This window comes from Trichomycterus rosablanca, chromosome 3, assembly GCF_030014385.1.
Source record: "Trichomycterus rosablanca isolate fTriRos1 chromosome 3, fTriRos1.hap1, whole genome shotgun sequence".
NCBI classification, from domain to species: Eukaryota; Metazoa; Chordata; class Actinopteri; order Siluriformes; family Trichomycteridae; genus Trichomycterus; species Trichomycterus rosablanca.
Window position 1 is genome coordinate 39462857 of NC_085990.1, and position 18674 is coordinate 39481530.

At 38.4% G+C, this 18674-nt stretch overlaps 2 protein-coding genes across 2 annotated transcripts; both read left to right on the forward strand.

Moving 5' to 3' along the window:
* The first annotated feature begins 1690 nt into the window (after positions 1-1690).
* On the forward strand, positions 1691-2698 carry LOC134310675 (beta-2 adrenergic receptor). The gene has a single exon (XM_062992302.1). The coding sequence runs from the start codon at positions 1691-1693 to the stop codon at positions 2696-2698; it is 1008 nt and encodes a 335-aa protein (XP_062848372.1).
* An 11302-nt stretch (positions 2699-14000) lies between these two features.
* LOC134310496 (piggyBac transposable element-derived protein 4-like) lies at positions 14001-17710 on the forward strand. The gene is made up of 2 exons (XM_062992100.1): positions 14001-14072; positions 15290-17710. Exon 2 carries the CDS (start codon positions 15524-15526, stop codon positions 16979-16981), a length of 1458 nt encoding a protein of 485 aa, XP_062848170.1. The 5' UTR covers positions 14001-14072; positions 15290-15523; the 3' UTR covers positions 16982-17710.
* Positions 17711-18674: the final 964 nt, after the last annotated feature.

Sequence of the window (18674 nt, forward strand, 5' to 3'; positions counted from 1 at the left end):
GGATCTGCTGCAAAAACGGAGAGGATGAGAAGGAGCTTTTTTCCACAAGCTATTCGTGTCCTCAACGAAAATAGCATTCAGGACTAAATTTACAAAACTTGAACAATCTAATTTATATATATATATATATGTGTATATATGTAGACATATGTGTATATAGGTATATGCGTGTGAGTTTGCATGTTCTCCCCGTGTCTGCATGGGTTTACTCCGGGTGCTCCGGTTTCCTCCCACAGTCAAAAGACATGCAAATGAGGTGAATTGGAGATACAAAATTGTCCATGACTGTGTCTGATATAACCTTGTGTGAACTGATGAACCCTGTGTAATGAGTAACTACCGTTCCTGTCATGAATGTAACCAAACTGTAAAACGTGACATTAAAATCCCAATAAACAAATTATGTATGTATGTATGTATATATATATATATATATATATATGGATTTGTATTTGTGTATAGTAATCACATCTGTATAGCATTATGTTTCTGCACTACTTGTCACTTTTACACACTTGTTCACTTTAAATTGCTCTTGTTAAATTATATTGTTAATTTTTCTACACTTTACATTTAAAAACATTTCTATATTTTTTGTATAATATATATTTTGACTATTTTGTAGTTTTTGTAATTACTGTGGCTAAGCAGTCACAAAAGCATTTCACTGCCAGTTGTACTGTGTATGACTATGTATGTGACAAATAAACCGTGATTTGATTTGATCTAAAATAAAATGCTATCTGATGAAGACTGAATTAAATTGTTAGAGTGAAGGCTGTACTTAATTTTATGAATAATGACAAAGCTGTTCTCTTTCCATGTTCAAAGTTATTTGTGAGGGCAAACTGACAGATGACTTAAGATGTTAATTATTTAAGCTTTAATTCACCCATTGAACGGGTCACCTTGGCCATCATTGCAACAATCCCCCCCTCTTTTTCCTGAGAGATTTGGCAGGAGCCGCCACTGCAACATTCTTTAATGCATTTTAAACAGTTGTTCCCTTCATGCACTTTTTAGACGCTCCCTTAGTTCTTCAACTCATATTAAGAAATAGAATTCACTAAAAAATTTTAAGAACTTATTTAAACAGTTGTAATTGTAGTCTGTTGCTTGCTTACTGCAGAGTGAGTCATGCGAAGGTCCAGTATAAAACTAAACTTACCACAGTGCGTCTTCATAACTGTGCCCAAGCTGTGCCCAAGCTGACCTGAACAAGCCTGTGCTGGAGGAGGAAATGTAAGCTCGAGTTAGGCGAAATACATTGGTGGCTATTAAAAGCGTCCATTCTACTTTTTGCGTCGTAATGTTCCACATAAAGTGCCCTAGACAGCGCATAGCGCGCATTAATAACAAGCCGTCGTTTTGTGCGCAATGCTGTGCACTTGTACAGAAAGTTGGCTTTCTGGAATCTGCATCAGGTATCGTATCATCGAACTATCTTGCTGTTTTTAAAAACTATATGCTGTTACTGACATTAATTGCGATGTAAACTGTGTCGGTGATGCGTTATGGATTCATATCTGAGGGATTTTACGCGCGCAGAGGACTGTTCAGAAGACTGTTATAAACAATGAGTTTACTCCTTGTGTTTTTAAGTATGTATTATTGAACCGAAGTGGACACTTGATTTACCTGCTGGCTGTTTTTGTTCTTCTCAAAAGCCTTTAATGTGCAGATGGAGAGGATGCAGGACGCACAAACGATGTGCAGCATCTGTTGCTGCCCCACAGTCAAAATACTAATGATCATCTTCATGATATTACTGATTTTCGCGATATCGTTTGGAAACTCGTTGACACTAGCAGTTGTGTTCGGATCTAAACATTTCCACACACCGCACGGTTATCTGAAAGCATCCTTAGCCATGGCAGATCTAGCAATTGGGATTTTTGTGGTACCCCTGTCGGTGTATGCAGAGATGACCCTCCTGTTGAAGGATTCAGCACCTGGTTGGATTGTATACAATTCTCAGCACACACATTTCCACCCGTGCACTTTTATCGGACCTGTGTTCGCAGGATGCACACTGGTCTCCATCACCACAGTTTTCTTTCTCACTATTGAGCGCAGCATTGCGGTTTTAAAGCCGCTGCATAAAGATGCAGTCATTACCAGAAGAAGGACCAGCATGCTGATCATCTTCTCCTGGATGGGCAGTTTCTTCTTGGCTCTCTCTCCTATGATTTTCAGCAATGAGATTGCGCTGCAGTATAACTCATGCAGCAGAATGTGCAACTACGCGTTAAAAACTACCACCCTTCCTTCTCAAGCATGGCACATTCTCTTACTCTTTCCAGTCTTTGATTTTACACTTCTTATAGGAACTATTATAACGAACATCATCTCCATGAGTACGATCCGGCACCATTCAAAGAAAAGAAAACATCTGGCTCGGGCAGGCTGTCACAGCGCATCAGGACCGAGCTTCTCCGACATCAAGGCTGCAAAGACGATCGGGGCGATCACACTGGTCTTTACAGCTTCCTTCACCCCCATTGCTGTGTTTGTACTGGGAAACGTTATTGGAAATGAATGGTGCATCTTCTCGTTCTTTGCTTTCTGGATTCTGACCGCGAGCAGTTGCTGGAATTTTATCATCTACAGTGTGAGAGACCAAAAGTTCAGAGTCCGGGCTCGCCAGCTCCTCAGCTCATCCAGAATAAAGAGCTCACCTCAAATCTCAGAAAAATGAGCTATAAGGGACAGCACTTGTTTGGAACAATGGGGCAGGTTGGTAGTGTAACTCTGCATGGCCAAGATCTATGTGGACTTCCTCTCTGTTTGTTCTGTTTCAGTCAGTCATTGCTAACAGGTGTATAAAATCAATTATATGCTTTCAAATTTGTGGCGACATGTTCCCTATACACAAAGTATGGTCCATTAGGACATGTTTTGATGAGTTTGATGTGGAAGAATTCTACATTTACATTTTCGGCATTTAGCAGACACTTTTATCCAAAGAGACTTACAGTATCCAGTCTAAGCAATTGAGGGTTAAGAGCCCTGCTCAAGGGCCTAACAGCAGCAACCTGGTGGGGTTTGAACCAGCAACCTTCTGCTTACTAGTCCAGTACCTTAACCGCTAGGCTACAACTACCACTGCCCAGCACCCTATAACCTCAGCCCTGCTGAACACCTCCACAATGAATTGACCGATACATGTGATACACTGATACACAATGAAATGCTGATACATCACACAGAAGTGCCTGGCCCTTGCAAATGGTCTTTCGACTGAATGAAGACAAATTCCCACAGAAAGCCTACAAAATCTTGTAAAAAGCCTCTCCAGAAAGGTGGGTTATTTTATAATAATAGAAGAAGAGCCAACTTGATAATAATGAAAAAGATATACTTTATTTGTCATATAAACATATCCCAGCTCGTTTGGAAGCTGGGCTCAGAGCACAGGGTCAGCCAGTGCCCCTGGAGCAGACAAGGTTAAGGACCTTGCTCAAGGACCCAAGAGTGGCTGCATAGCTGAGCCTGGATTTGAACCGCCAATCTTCCGGTTGATAGCCCAAAGCTCTACCCACTAGGCTACCACTGTCCCAATGTCCATACCTTTGGAAAGGAATAAGACAAGATAGTAATATATACATTTAATTTATTTCATGTAATTGATATTATACTGAACAGTACAATTGTTAGCATGTTATGTTGTTAAAATCCCTCAACTCAATTAGTCCACATACTTTTGGCCATATAAATTTAAAAAAAGGACACCAGAATCAGTGTTAATATCTAATTAATAGATTTTAATATATGGATATTTTATGGTGTTATTTGTAGTTTTCATAAAAGTCAGTAATAATTATTTGATTAATTTATTTAAATATAATTTAAGTTAGTTAAATTATTTATAATATATTTAAACAAAGCAAGTAATGCAGTGAGCTTATTTGAGACAATGTGGGGTTCCTACATTGACAAAATAAGTGACATCGATTGGCGTGTGTTATGGAGACTGATTATATATGTAACCATTTTTATTGTATACAAAACGACATCTATTAAGACGTGGTTTGATGTTTGAAGTGTAATGTGAGGAAATTTAAGTGGTGTACACTTTACAGAATGAAGCATGCAATATTTATTTATTTATTTCAGAATTGTATTTGCTTGGTTAGAAACTTCACTTATTTATTTTAAAGATTTGTTTAGATGCTTATAAACGATCACATTTTTGTTTTGTTGTACTGTGTCTTCTAAGAAATTAAAGAATGATGGTGCTTTAAGGCTCTTGTGTCTTATCTCTATAACTAATTTTAAAATAATTCATTTATTGCTCATGTATAATCCTGTTAACACATGTAAAGTCTGGTGATACATGCTTTTTTAATTAGTGTGGTGCTTTCATTTGTTTAAGAATGCAAAATTACAGATTCTTGGCTGAGAGCCCCATTTACAGTGCCTAAAGAAAATCTTCATACCCCTTTGAAACATCATTTTTGTCTGACAGCCTGAAATTAAAACTTTTTGCTGGAATAACAGGGTTGGAAAAGTGATCAGTTCCCAGATCAGTCCCTACCAGCTGCACATTTATAGATTTGTGAATATTTGCTCATTGAATTAACTGGTCATCTTCAGCTGTCTGGCAGAGGTCCACATGTTTTTGCATGTACTTGGCTGCATACATTTTTCTTTCAATAATGACCAATTGTCCAGTTCCTACTGAAGAGAAATATCTCCATAATGCTGCCACGATAGGCAACATTCATTAATTTATTGTCTGTTTTACCTCTGCTTTATTCTATTCAGGGTCATTGTGGGTCAGATTCACTGGGCAAAAGGTAGGAAATACCCCAGCCCCTCAGGTCAAGAGTCCATCACAGGGCAAACACACACACACACTGAGGATGATTTTAATATCTCCAGTTAAGCTGACTGCATGTTTTTGGACTGTTGGAGGAAACCAGAGCACCCAGATGAAACCCATGCAGACACTAGGAGAACATGCAAACACCTTACAGAAATGACCCAGACTGTCTCACCTAGGAATCAAACCCAGGACCTTCTTGCCATGAGGCGACAGTACTACCCACTACGCCACTGTGTCATTGTTAGAGAAAATTTTTTGTATTCCAGAAATTAACATTATGTTAACACATTCCTTTAAGGTGAAAAGTAATTCCCCCTTTCACTTATCTGTAATATGTCTCTATATTTTATTAAATAAAAAGTTATATTACACGGCTGCTCAGGTGGCGCAGCGGTAAAAACACACGCTGGAACCAAAGCTGGGATCTCAAATACATTGTATCGAATCTCAGCTTTGCCTGCCGGCTGTCGGATGGGGCGTGAGTTAGCTTCGTTCTCCTCAATCAGAGCAGGGATCGGCATTGGTGGAGAGGAAGCATGACGCAATCAGGCAATTGGATGCGCTAAAAGGGAGAAAAATGGGAGAAAATGCATAAACAAAATAAAAAAAGGAGAACTATAATTTTATTAATATAGTGGACAGTTATCTAGCACGTAATTAAAATTTGTACACTCCATTGTCAGCATGATAGTGCTATTCCAATAAAATGGTAACCAGGAGTCTAAGTCTCATTACAGGCCCTGGTTAGCTTGATTAGACCTAACCATAGAGTGTCTCACTGCTTGCATGTATCCAGCTAGCCAAACATATTGCTAAAATGCATGTGTAACGAGGCAGATCACACCTCACTACTGAGGCACCAGGTGTTGCCTACACACCTGCAGGAATTAAAAATAAACCAAATTTGCAAGATGCTTAATCAAGGTGGAACAAACAAAAGGGGTAAACGGAAAATAAAAGTGGTGGCCAAAATAACAAAAACAAACCAAGTAACAAATGAAAGACACAAAATACTTGCTGCCATCAACTGAGAAAGTAAATGGAAAAGAGATAAAACAGTAATGAACACTGATCAAAATATGGCAGGTTGCACCCACATTTAGTTGTATTAAATAAATTCTATAAAAAATATTATGTTTTCATATTGTGGTAGCTGTTTGAGGAAGAATAAAGAGAGAGAATGTCTTTATTTGTCACATATACAGTACACGTACATACACACTGATCAGCCATAACCTTAAAACCATCTCCTGGTTTCTACACTCACTGTCCATTTTATCAGCCCCACTTACCATACAGAAGCACTTTGTAGTTACACAATTACTGACTGTAGTCCATCTGTTTCTCTACATACTTTTTTAGCCTGCTTTCACCCTGTTCTTCAATAGTCAGGACCCCCACAAGACCACTACAGAGCAGGTATTATTTAGGTGGTGGATCATTCTTAGCACTGCAGTGACAATGACATGGTGGTGGTGTGTTAGTGTGTGTTGTGCTGGTATGAGTGGATAAGACACAGCAGCGCTGATGGAGTTTTTAAACACCTCACTGTCACTGCTGGACTGAGAATAGTCCACCAACCAAAAATATCCAGCCAACAGCGTCCTGTGGGCAGCGTCATCTGACCACTGATGAAGGTCTAAAAGATAACCAACTCAAACAGCAGCAATAGATGAGCGATCGTCTCTGACTTTACATCTACAGGGTGGACAAACTAGGTAGGAGTGTCCAATAGAGTGGACAGTGAGTGGACACGGTATTTAAAGACTCCAGCAGCGCTGCTGTGTCTGATCCACTCATACCAGCACAACACACACTAACACACCACCACCATGTCAGTGTCACTGCAGTGCTGAGAATCATCCACCACCTAAATAATACCTGCTCTGTGGTGGTCCTGGGAGAGTCCTGACCATTGAAGAACAGGGTGAAAGCAGGACAGTGAGTGTAGAAACAAGGAGGTGGTTTTAATGTTATGGCTGATCAGTGTATATATAACAATTAACGAGTTTCCCATACATCCTTATGGGAAAAAATACCTTGAAACTCTTGAACCAATTGACGTTGAGTTTCAAGGTACCACTGTATTTACAAAATGAGATTAATGGTTTAAAATAGGATTCAGACACCACTAATGAATAACATTAGCACATTATCAAGGCATTGTTGATAATTACAGCTTCAAAATATTTACAGTAAGAAATATTTACAGTTATGCATCATTGTGCTTCAATTTTGACACAATCCTCTTGGCAAATTATTATTAATTGTCCGAGGTTATAAGGGTCCCTTTAACATGCAATTTCAAATAAGCCAAACTCCACAGAGACAGTAGCCCATGTTGAGGATTGAATTTGGGTCACAAATGAAAAAAAAAGAAACAAAGTAGAAAGAAGTCTCAGTAAATAGTCCTTGTTATTTCAGCTCTCTTTTTCAACATGGCTTACTCATGGACTCATATCCACACACTGCATTAGTCATCTTTCATCTGTGTAAATTGCAGGCATGTGTGTATTTCTCTGTGAGCTGTGTTTAGGGTTCACAGTGTGTCAGGACCATTATATGTGGTGTCTTCCCATGTGATTACCAATGGGTATGACTGCACACCTGAGTTGCTGTGTCCCAAATCAGAAATAATCCTTACAAAAACACACAACCTGTTGTCCCTAAATAGCCATTGCTGAAGCACTGGGAAATTCACTTAAATGTACATTCATGTCTAGAAATATTGAACAATAGCTTATAATTGCATTTTGTTATCAAAAGCTTTCTTTTTAGTATTACTGTTCTTGTCAGCTGTCTCCGTTTACTCTAAACTGCAAAGCCTGGAAAGATAATTGTATTCATTTGTACTAGACTGATTGTAATTGCATCTTACACCCAGAGAGTTCAACCTGTTAAATTGAGTAAAAAGCAAGCTTAACCGATGACTCAGAGCTGTCAGACTTGAAGAGAAGAGTACATATTTGTGGCATTTTTGAGCTTGAATGATTTAACTGTGCGGCAACAGTTTAGGGAAAACCATACATGTTCCAGCATGACTGTGCTCCTGTGAACAAAGCAAGGCATGAGGACAAGCTTGGTTTAAAGAAACTCCAGTAGTGATCTCAGCCCCACTGAACAACTTTGAAATGAACTGGAACATTAATGGAGTCCTTCTTGATTAACATCAGAGACTAGCCATGCAAATGCTCCTTTGACTGAACGGACAAAATTCCCACAGACATACTTTAAAGTGGTAAACTTGTAAGAAGTCTTCTCAGAAGAGTGGCTGTTGTTATTTGTTGCTGAAAAGATCATACAGAGGTCACTCTATTTTAATAACAATTGTTTTCAAAATTGGATGTTCAACAAGCTCATGGTCATGTGTCCAAGTAACTGCTTTTTGATTGTTTGTTTATTAGGATTTTAACGTCATGTTTTACACTTTGGTTACATTCATGACAGGAAACGGTAGTTACTCATTACACAAGGTTCATCAGTTCACAAGGTTATATCGAACACAGTCATGGACAATTTAGTGTCTCCAATTCACCTCACTTGCACGTCTTTGGACTGTGGGAGGAAACTGGAGCTCCCGGAGTAAATCCACACAGTAACAGGGAGAACATGCATACTCCACACAGAAAGGACCCAGACCGCCCCACCTGGGGATCGAACCCAGGACCTTCTTGCTGTGCGGCGACAGTGCTACCCACTTAGCCACCGTGCCGCCCTAACTGCCTTTGGAAGATACAATTTACTAATTAAGCAACTAAATACATGCATTTGGTCATTATGGAGAATATCACGTGTCTGTTATGGTGGTGTATAGAACACTATCAAAGCATAATAGACAAGGCAAGGCAAGGCAAGGCAAGGCAAGTTTATTTGTACAGCACCTTTCATACACAGTGGCAATTCAAAGTGCTTTACATAAGGAAAAAATTTATTAAAAGCATTAAAACATTCCTGAGATCTAGAACCTCAGAAAGACTTCTTGCAAACATTTAGTTACAATTAAGAACATGAAATTCAAACAAGAGAGATAAAAAATTAAGAACATGAAAACTAAAAGAAAATATAGTAAAATATACACTACAATTTAGAAGAGCATGAAAAACTAAAAGAAATATGGTAAAATGAGGGTAATAGCAAAAATTTCGAGCTCAATCATAGGCACAAGAAAAAAGAAAAGTTTTTAACCTGGATTTAAAGATTTCTACATTTGCGGAACATCTAATATCTCCTGGCAGTCTGTTCCAGTTATATGCAGCCCAACAGCTAAATGCTGCTTCACCATGTTTAGTTTGGACTCTGGGCTCAACTAGCTGACCTGAGTCCATGGATCTAAGAGATCTACTGGGTTTATATTCTCTGAACATTTCTGAGATGTATTCTGGGCCTAACCCATTCAGTGATTTATAGACCAGTAGCAGCACTTTAAATTATATTCTGTAACTAACCAGAAGCCAGTGTAGAGATTTTAGAACTGGAGTGATGTGCTCAGTTCTCTTCGTCTTAGTTAAAACTCTAGCAGCAGCGTTCTGAATGAGCTGTAACTGTTTAATGGTGTTTTTGGGAAGTCCAGTTAAGAGACCATTACAATAGTCCACCCTACTGGAGATAAAAGCATGGATCAGCTTCTCTAGGTCTTGTTGGCACACTAGACCCTTGATTTTGGCTATATTTCTAAGATGGTAGAATGCTGTTTTGGTGATGGTTTTTATATGGCTAGTGAAGGTGAGATCTGAGTCTATTAGAACGCCAAGATTTCGGACTTGGTCTTTGGTTTTTAGAGCCCGGGAACTGAGGTGTTCACTGACACTGGTCCTCTTTTCTTTGCTGCCAAACACGACAATCTCTGTTTTGTCCTTATTTAACTGTAAAAAATTCTGGCTCATCCAGTTATTGATGTCCTCCAGACACTGACACAGTGAATCTATTGGGCTGTAATCATCTGGTGAGAGAGCCAGATATATCTGTGTGTCATCTGCATAACTATGGTAATCAATGTTGTTAGCCTGTAGCATAATAGTTTTGATTTTTTCACAGAAGAAATGAGCAAACTCATTACATTTCTCTGTGGACAGAAGTTCTGGCGTGATCTGTTTTGGAGGATTTGTAAGCTTGTCGACCACGTTGAATAGAGTGCGGGTGAATACACAATACACTACAATTAATTCTAGTTTGACAAAATATTTTTAAAAATTGCACACTACAGACCTTTGCAACAGTCTTTTACTGGATCTTTTGCCGTTTCGGGATAATTTGAAAATGACACTATAATGATGTTAAGAGAATGTAATGTTTAAATGTATTCAGTCATTTCTCCTAGGTTGTTTTATCAACATACAGGTAAACAAAAACTTTTAATTTCTGTTCTTGGAGCATACCAGTTGATTATTTTGTGTATAAACTATGTGGTCATGCAGTCATTGTTTATTAAAGATGTCAGCATTTAAACACAGTTTTAAAGTTAGTTAATATGCCTAAATGTTAGTGATTGAAAGTCTTAACACATCTGCATTACAGAAGCACACAATGGCAAAGCGGGCTGCACGATGGCTCAGTGGGTAGTGCTTTCGCACCTCCTGGGTTCGATCCCCAGGTGGGATGGTCTGGGTCCTTTCTGTGTGGAGTTTGAATGTTCTTCCTGTGTCTGCGTGGGTTTCCTCCCACAGTCCAAAAACATGCAAGTGAGGTAAATTGGAGATACAACATTGTCCATGACTGTGTTTGACGTTAAAACTTTTGACTGATGAACCTTGTGTAACCAGTAACTACCGTTCCTGTCATGAATGTAACCAAAGTGTAAAAACATGACGTTAAAATCCTAATAAACAAACAATAGCAAAGCAAGACAACTCTAGCTAACAAATTTTACCTCACTAGTACAACTCATTTATTGCTAGTAAAACTCAAAGATAAACCTGAATATGCTAAGAAACTAATATCCTGGTCAGAGGAAACAGGCTTCAGCAAGAATCTCGAAGGTTGAGCACTTACAGTATCTCTGCCCATAATCATTTCTAGCTAAATGTGTTCAGTAAGTTCTGCCAGCTGGCCTTGTACCTAACCTAATAAAACACCATCTATTGGTGCAAAGTGGCACTAACAAGTGCACTATATAAGCCAGGCTGGGCAACACATTTTGTAATACTGTGTTTACACTGTACCTGATCAAGATAGGGTTGATGTCTTTGGACTGTGGGAGGAAACTGGAGCACTCTGAGCAAACCCACGCGGACACAAGAAGAACATGCAAACTTCACACAGAAAAAACCCGGACTGCTCCGTGCACGTAGGGATTGAAACCCAGTACCTTCATCTTCCTTTTTAAGGTGCACTGCAATACAGTGCTATCAACCTGGCCAGGTGTCCAAACAGGCACAATTGGCTGTGCCTAAGGGAAGAAGGTAGAAGAGGATTAATTGCCACAATATGATTGCGACCTCTGGCTGTTCTTGTCTTGTTGATGCATCTACATTAGTCATGGGGTATTTGTGGTCTCCGTGACGTATATCTGCACTCTGTGAATCTCAAGTTGGAGGGGCGCGTGATAGTTTCACCAACAGTAAAAAACACAATGGACTCCTGTACTAAACCACCAGCAAGGTAGGGTCAAGATTTAAAGATTCTAGTGTTTGTGTTTCAGTATTTTCACTTAATATTCAAATGCCAACAATATTGGCACCCCTGCAGTATTTCTTTTGGTTGCATTAAAACTCAAATTTGAGGAAAAATGTGATTTAATTCTAATATAGCTCTGATATAATCCCACACAGAACTCCAGAAATGACCTGGACAAAATTATTGCCACCTTCTCAAAATTCTAAGAAATAATTGCATTTCAATCGTGATGCTTTTTTCATTTGAACTTTATCTCACCTGTGAAAAGTAACAGGTGCTGCAATATAAAAATCACACAACCATTTTAAATAGAAGAAAGTCACCTAATTTGTGTTTCTGTATGTACCACACTGAGCATGGAGAAAATAAAGAAAAGCAGACAATTGTCTAAGGATGTAAAAACCAAAAATTAAGGAAAAGTCAAACTCAAGGATACAAACTGTCTCCCATCTCCAGAGAACTTAACGATTCTGTGTTTTCTGTGCACACTATTAAGACGTTTACAACCCCTTCTACTGTAACGGACATCCCTAGATGTGGACGGAAGATGAAAAATGATGGAAGACTGTAACAAAGGAAGCTAACATTTGAAGACTACCAAATAATTTTGGACCACACTGTAGGGCCCATTGTCTGAAAGCTGGGTCTTTGTCAGAGGTCATGAGTCTTCTAGCTAGATGATGACGCATAATTCAAAAATCACTCAGAAATTGATTAAAACTAAGTGCTGGAGAATTCATCCAGTAGCCAGCAATGAGTCCAGATCTAAATCCTAAAAAACATCTGTGAGGAAATCTCAAAACAGCAGTTGGGAGGAGGCAACTTTTAAATCTGTGAGACCTGGAGCAGTTGGCATGAGACCAGTGGTCCTAAATTCCAGTAGAGAGATATAAAACCTTGTTCATGGCTACAATAAAAAACAGAATTCAGTTATTGTTTCTGAAGGATGTAATACCAAATTGAGGATGGCAATAAATTTTGACCGGTTCATTTCTGGACACCTGTGTGAAATTATAACAGATTTGACATACACCGATCAGCCATAACATTAAAACCACCTCCTTGTTTCTACACTAAGCACTTACTGACTGTAGTCCATCTGTTTCTCTACAAACCTTTTTAGCCTGCTTTCACCCTGTTCTTCAATGGTCAGGACCCCCACAGAGCAGGTATTATTTAGGTGGTGGATCATTTTCAGCACTGCAGTGACACTGACATGGTGGTGGTGTGTTAGTGTGTGGTGTGCTGGTATGAGTGGATCAGACGCAGCAGTGCTGCTGGAGTTTTTAAATACCGTGTCCACTCACTGTCCACTCTATTAGACACTCCTACCTAGTTGGTCCACCTTGTAGATGTAAAGTCAGAGACGATCGCTCATCTATTGCTGCGGTTTGAGTTGGTCATTTTCTAGACCTTCATTAGTGGTCAGAGGACGCTGCACACAGGGCGCTGTTGGCTGGATGTATTTTTGGTTGGTGGACTATTCTCAGTCGAGCAGTGACAGTGAGGTTTAAAAACTCCAGCAGCACTGCTGTCTTATTTACTCATACCAGCACAACACACACTAACACATCACCACCATGTCAGTGTCACTGCAGTGCTGAGAATGATCCACCACCCAAATAATACCTGCTCTGTAGTGGCCCTGACCATTGAAGAACAGCATGAAAGGGGGCTAAGAAAGCATGCAGAGTAACAGATGGACTACAGTCAGTAATTGTAGAACTACAGTGCTTCTATATGGTAAGTGGAGCTGATAAAATGGACAATGTGTGTAGAAACAAGGTGGTTTTAATGTTATGGCTGATCGGTGTGTGCAAAAAAAGAAATAAATATGTAAATGTAAAGGTCTTTGTATCTGAGATGTGGTGCATGTTCTGAAAGAATTGCAGAACTGTGATGACGGTTGTCATGTCAGTGACCAATACACACTCTGTGATCTGTAATAAGAATATTGTTTGGGGAAGTTCTCTGTAAATTGCACTGAAAATAAGCGGAAAGCCATGTCCACAGACCTACTCAAAACCCACCACTGCAACTGTAAGCAAGCTAAACAATCTAAATATGTGTATTACAGATAGACTTACAGTCTAATTCAGTTCTACTGTATGTAAGGTGTTGTTAATAGACAGTAGGTGCAGTTGTTTTCAAGCAACTTGAAACAGCCAAATCCTCTGAATTCTGAATGCAGAACAATTTGGAATAAAGAAAACAGTAAACTCAGTTACATGCTCAGACAACCAGTAGTGCCATCTTCAATAAGTCTGGGGCATGTCGTGCTACCATGGTGATTCCTTTCAATCACCATGGCAGCATCTCTGATGTCGTGTGCTTCATTTAACCCTTTAAAGCCGGCCCATTCAAATTTCGAAACAATAATTTCGATGGTTTAAAGCCTTGTATCTCCGCCGTCCAATCACTGATTGTAAATCTGAAAACTGCCCCAGGTAGCTGACAACCCAGGCTAAAAGGCAATATCATTGGTCAAGCGGTTTGTGTCGTGGCTGGTTTGCATATTTAATGAGAAGGCGGAGAATTAATTTTTTTCATTTGCCCCGCCCTCACACGGAGCGCTGCTGAGACAGTCGACTGGATAACAACACAGAAAGAGAAATTCTGTCAGTGAAATAAGGTAAGATTTATTTTAAAACTGTTTATTAGTGTTATTACTTTTCATTTCTACTCAGAAAACTTAGCTTTAATGGTAAAATTTTAATATTATTAGTGTTTACGCTTTGTGAGTTTGAGAGCTGCGTTCTAAGTTTAGTCAGTCAGGTGCTTTGCTCTCCTTTCTGAATCGATTGTAATGTTTTTTATGTCCATCTAGATGGAAATAAATACGTGTGGAGAGTTTATCAGATACCCTTTTAGTCTCGTTTGTTTAGTAGTTTGTAAAGTATGCAGCAGTTTTACACAAATAAGTGATTAGTAGTGAACCTAAGCTAAGCTAAGCTACCGGGCTGTTTGTTGCATACTGCAGCCATGTGGTTTGAAAAGGCTGCCAAAGTTAGATTTTATGCATGTAATCTTGAAATCAGTTATAGCTTACTTGTTTTACTTCAATACTGTCTAAAGTCTGCTTAGAAATCACCTTAGCTTTGCTCATAATAGCATTACATTTTGCATTGCATGCATTTAGCATGACTGGCTAAAGTAAGCTGAGGCAGAAAGCATAAAGGTGAAAGAGAAATATTATTTTATCTATAAAATATTTCTGTCAAATTTGCATCATTTTCTAAAAAATTGCTGCATTTATTTGAGAGACTAAAGTATGCTATGCTACCATATAGGTGCATATAAGTAGATAACATGTCAGTCTGGGCAATTTATAACTTCTTTTTTTACCATATATTTTTTTCTGTGGTAATTCTTACTTGTATCAGTGAAATATAGTTTTATCTATAAAATATTTCTGTCAGATTTGCATAATTTTCTAATGTATTGCAAGATATATTTGAAAGGGACTAAAATATGGTATCAAACTTTTTTTGAAAGCTTTTTTTGAAAGCTTTTTTTGAAAGCATACAGGTGCATAACATTTCAGTCTGTGACTATTTACAACATTTTAAATATAACCATAGAATCAAGTTTTGTCTTGTAATTATTGCTCCTCTTAGATAATTATTGTTTTATGTGTAAACCATGTGCCAGATTTAAGAAACTTTTGTCATATGTATTGGTTCAGTGTACTTGAGTTTACTTCTAAACATGAGTTTGTGGACATTAGCTTCTCTGGCAAAAACATATAGAGTGTTTGTGATTGAATTCTACATATATGTAATTATTTTTAAAATAACATCACTGTCACCACCTTTATTCACTGTAATCTCTTTCTTTTATTATTCTGAGATGGATGGAGACAAGGCTCAATATTCATGCCTTATGGAGTCTCTGAAGAGGAGACGGCGGCTAGGCCCTGACGAGCTTAGACTTATTGCTGAACATGACAGCGATGAAGATCATGAAGGCATGACCATTGAAGAGGAGGACTTCATGGACATGGAGCTCTTGGATGAAGGGGAAGAAGAGGATGAAGAGGAGCAAGATGAGCAGAGGGATCAACCAACAACCTCCTATCGGTAAATGCATGTATTCCAAGTGTGTGTATTTGTAAATGTGTGTGTGTACATATATGCTGACAATAAATGTCAGCATTTGCACCCACACACACAATCGGGGCTGCCAACAAAATATAAAATCAACAAAAGAGTACAAACTCAGATTATGATTTTTACTAATGTTTTGTTTTCTTTTATGGGTTTGGTTAGTCTTTCTTGTCCCATGTCAGGTAGGAAGCGGAAACGCTTCCCTGAATCTGTATCCTTTCCTTCCTATGCTGATGTAGACACAGAAGCACCAGAGCCCATACCATTTAATCCTTCTCGTCCAGTAGGTATAGATCTGGGAAGTGTGCACAGGGCTGTACGGTCAGCCACAAGTACCTTGCGTGAAATAGACTTCTTCAAGTTGTTTTTCACGTACACCATTGTTGCTGAGATTTGCCAGTTTACAAACTCTAAGGGGTGGGAGCTTGTACTGAATAGGCCGTCTTATGCGAACCATCATGGGGCATGGGAAGAAGTGACCCCGGATGAATTCTACCGGTTTCTTGGGCTCCTTATTTACATGGGTTTCACGTCCCTGCACAGCATTCACAGATATTGGGGAACCAAATCTCTTCAGGGTTCATGGGCCAAGTTATTCATGTCCCGTGACCGTTTCAAGGAATTGATGGCAGCCCTCCATGTTGTAGATCCTGCCACAGAAAATAATCTTGATCGTCTTAGGAAGTTGCGTTACCTGATGGACCACCTCAAAACCAAGTGTCAGCAGCTTTTCCAGGCTGATGAAAATCTGAGCATAGACGAGAGAATGGTCAAATCAAAAGGTCGATCAGGATTCAAGCAGTATATGAAGGGCAAACCTACTCGCTGGGGTTTCAAATTGTGGGTCATTGCAACTTCAAATTCGGGATATACCTTAGACTTTGATGTTTACACAGGCAGTCTTGATGGGCGCATAACTGATTTGGCTATAAAAGTGATCGAAGACCTTGTGCAGCCATTTAAAAATCAAGGTCACACAGTTTGGTTTGACAACTTCTATACATCACCAACTGTTATGGTCCGACTTAAGGAGTGGGGAATCAATGCTTGTGGGACATGTAGGATTAATCGTAAGAAATTCCCAGTGGATTTCAAAGATGTCAAGAAATGGGAGCGGCAAGCTAACCGTGGTGATATGAGGTGGTGTAGAATTGACGGAAATGTCTTAGTTGTTCAGTGGAAGGACACGCGAGCAGTTACATGCCTCTCTAATTTCCACAATGCTAATGATTCATCAGAGGTTTCTAAGATGGTAAAGGTTGGTGCCAAGTGGGACAGAAAAGTAGTCCGTCAACCAGCTGTAGTAAAGGACTACAATAAACACATGGGAGGTGTTGACAGATCTGATCAAATGTTAAACACATACAGTCTGCTTCAGAAAACTCAAGTGGTGGAAAACACTTTTCTTCCATTTTGTGGACATAGCCATCGTTAATAGTTTCATTTTGTTTCAGGACTGGCATCATTCCAATCCAGCATCACGTTATGGGTTTAGTTTAGCAGGCTACAGCCAGATAAACTTTAGATAAATCTGTCGCGCCAACTTGCAGACATTGCCGTAGATTCAATTTTGCCATCTCAGCTTTCAGTAGCTCCAACCACTTCCTCATCGTTTTACGTCACCCACATTCCTCAGATGGAGCAAGTATCAAGAAATTGCTGGCTTTGCTACAAAAAATTCAAAAAAGAAAATAAAACAAAGATTGCATGCATGGCTCCTGAGTGCCAAGGTAGAAGATTTTTAGTTGGCAATCGAAACTGTTTTCAGTCTTGGCATTCTAGCAAAGGAGATGAGTTTCGCAGTTAGACCTACACAGGGCTTCTGTCTTCTACTGTCAGTCCCGCTCATCCTTCCTCAACCCCTGTGTTTGTGTATATGTTCTTTGTTTCTCTTTCTCTTCACAGGTCAAAGTTCAGTGTGCATTGTTCATTGGAAGGAGGTAATTTGAGGTAATTATCCATTGTGCATTGTCTGTTAAATATTTTGTAGTGAATTTTTGGCAAAATGGCTTAGATGAGATTTGATATCCTGTTGCCTCAAAACTGTTTACTGAATTGTTCAATGATTATCCTGAACAAATAATTGCTTTTTCTTGTATTGTTGAATTGGATTATTTGAGAGTTTGTTTTATGGAGTGATGCATTGTTCATTGTTCTTCAATAGTGCTGAACTATATTGTTGTTTTGAAATTATTTATAGAATGAGAAGTGTATATAATTCTAATAAAAATCTTTAATGTTTTTGAACTATACACTGTTGTTAGAGTGCTTATTTTGTCAAATACATTTTATCTGCTGTCTTATTTCAAAAATATGGATGTTGACAATTTAGTAATAATTAAGAAAAAAAGTACACTTTCATTGGTTTATAGTGTATGCTGACATTGGTAAAGAGTGAGGTAAAAAAGGAGCGACACGAACATTCTAAATTGCTAAATGACACCTTCTGCTGAATTGATCATAACTTTTGAATAGAAGATGATAGATTCAAAATTATTATCTTGACAAATGGCTCACAAAATTGCAAACATTTCATATGTTCTATATTGTTCTCTATATTGCACAGAAATGTGTTAAAAATGTACGTTTTTATGAATTAAATAAAAAACGAGAAATTTTTTTAGGTTGATTTTGAAGGTTTTTTTGTAAACATTTATTATATTACACTTGAAAAACATTGTGTTTCATATAATTTTAAAGAACTGATTCTCCTGGTTATAATGGTGTGTGTATATGCAGGGTTTTTTTTCATAAAAGTACACTTTCATTGGTTTATAGTGTATGCTGACATTGGTAAAAAGTGAGGTGAAAAAGGAGCTACACGAACATTCTAAATTGCTAAATGACACCTTCTGCTAAATTGATCATAACTTTTGAATAGAAGATGATAGATTCAAAATTATCTTGACAAATGGCTCACAAAATTGCAAACATTTCATATACTCTATATTTTTCTCTAAATTGCACAGAAATGTGTTAAAAATGTAAGTATTTATGTATGAAATAAAAATTGAGAGGTTTTTTAGGTTGATTTTGAAGGATTTTTGTATAGATTTGGTTATAATACACTTAAATAACCATACTGAGTTTTATATCATTTTAAAGAACTGATTCTTCTGGTTATAATG

Bases quoted from the DNA above. Each gene is read 5' to 3' on its own strand.
- LOC134310675 (XM_062992302.1), top strand. From the start codon at position 1,691: ATGCAGGACGCACAAACGATGTGCAGCATCTGTTGCTGCCCCACAGTC.
- LOC134310496 (XM_062992100.1), top strand. From the start codon at position 15,524: ATGCATGTATTCCAAGTGTGTGTATTTGTAAATGTGTGTGTGTACATA.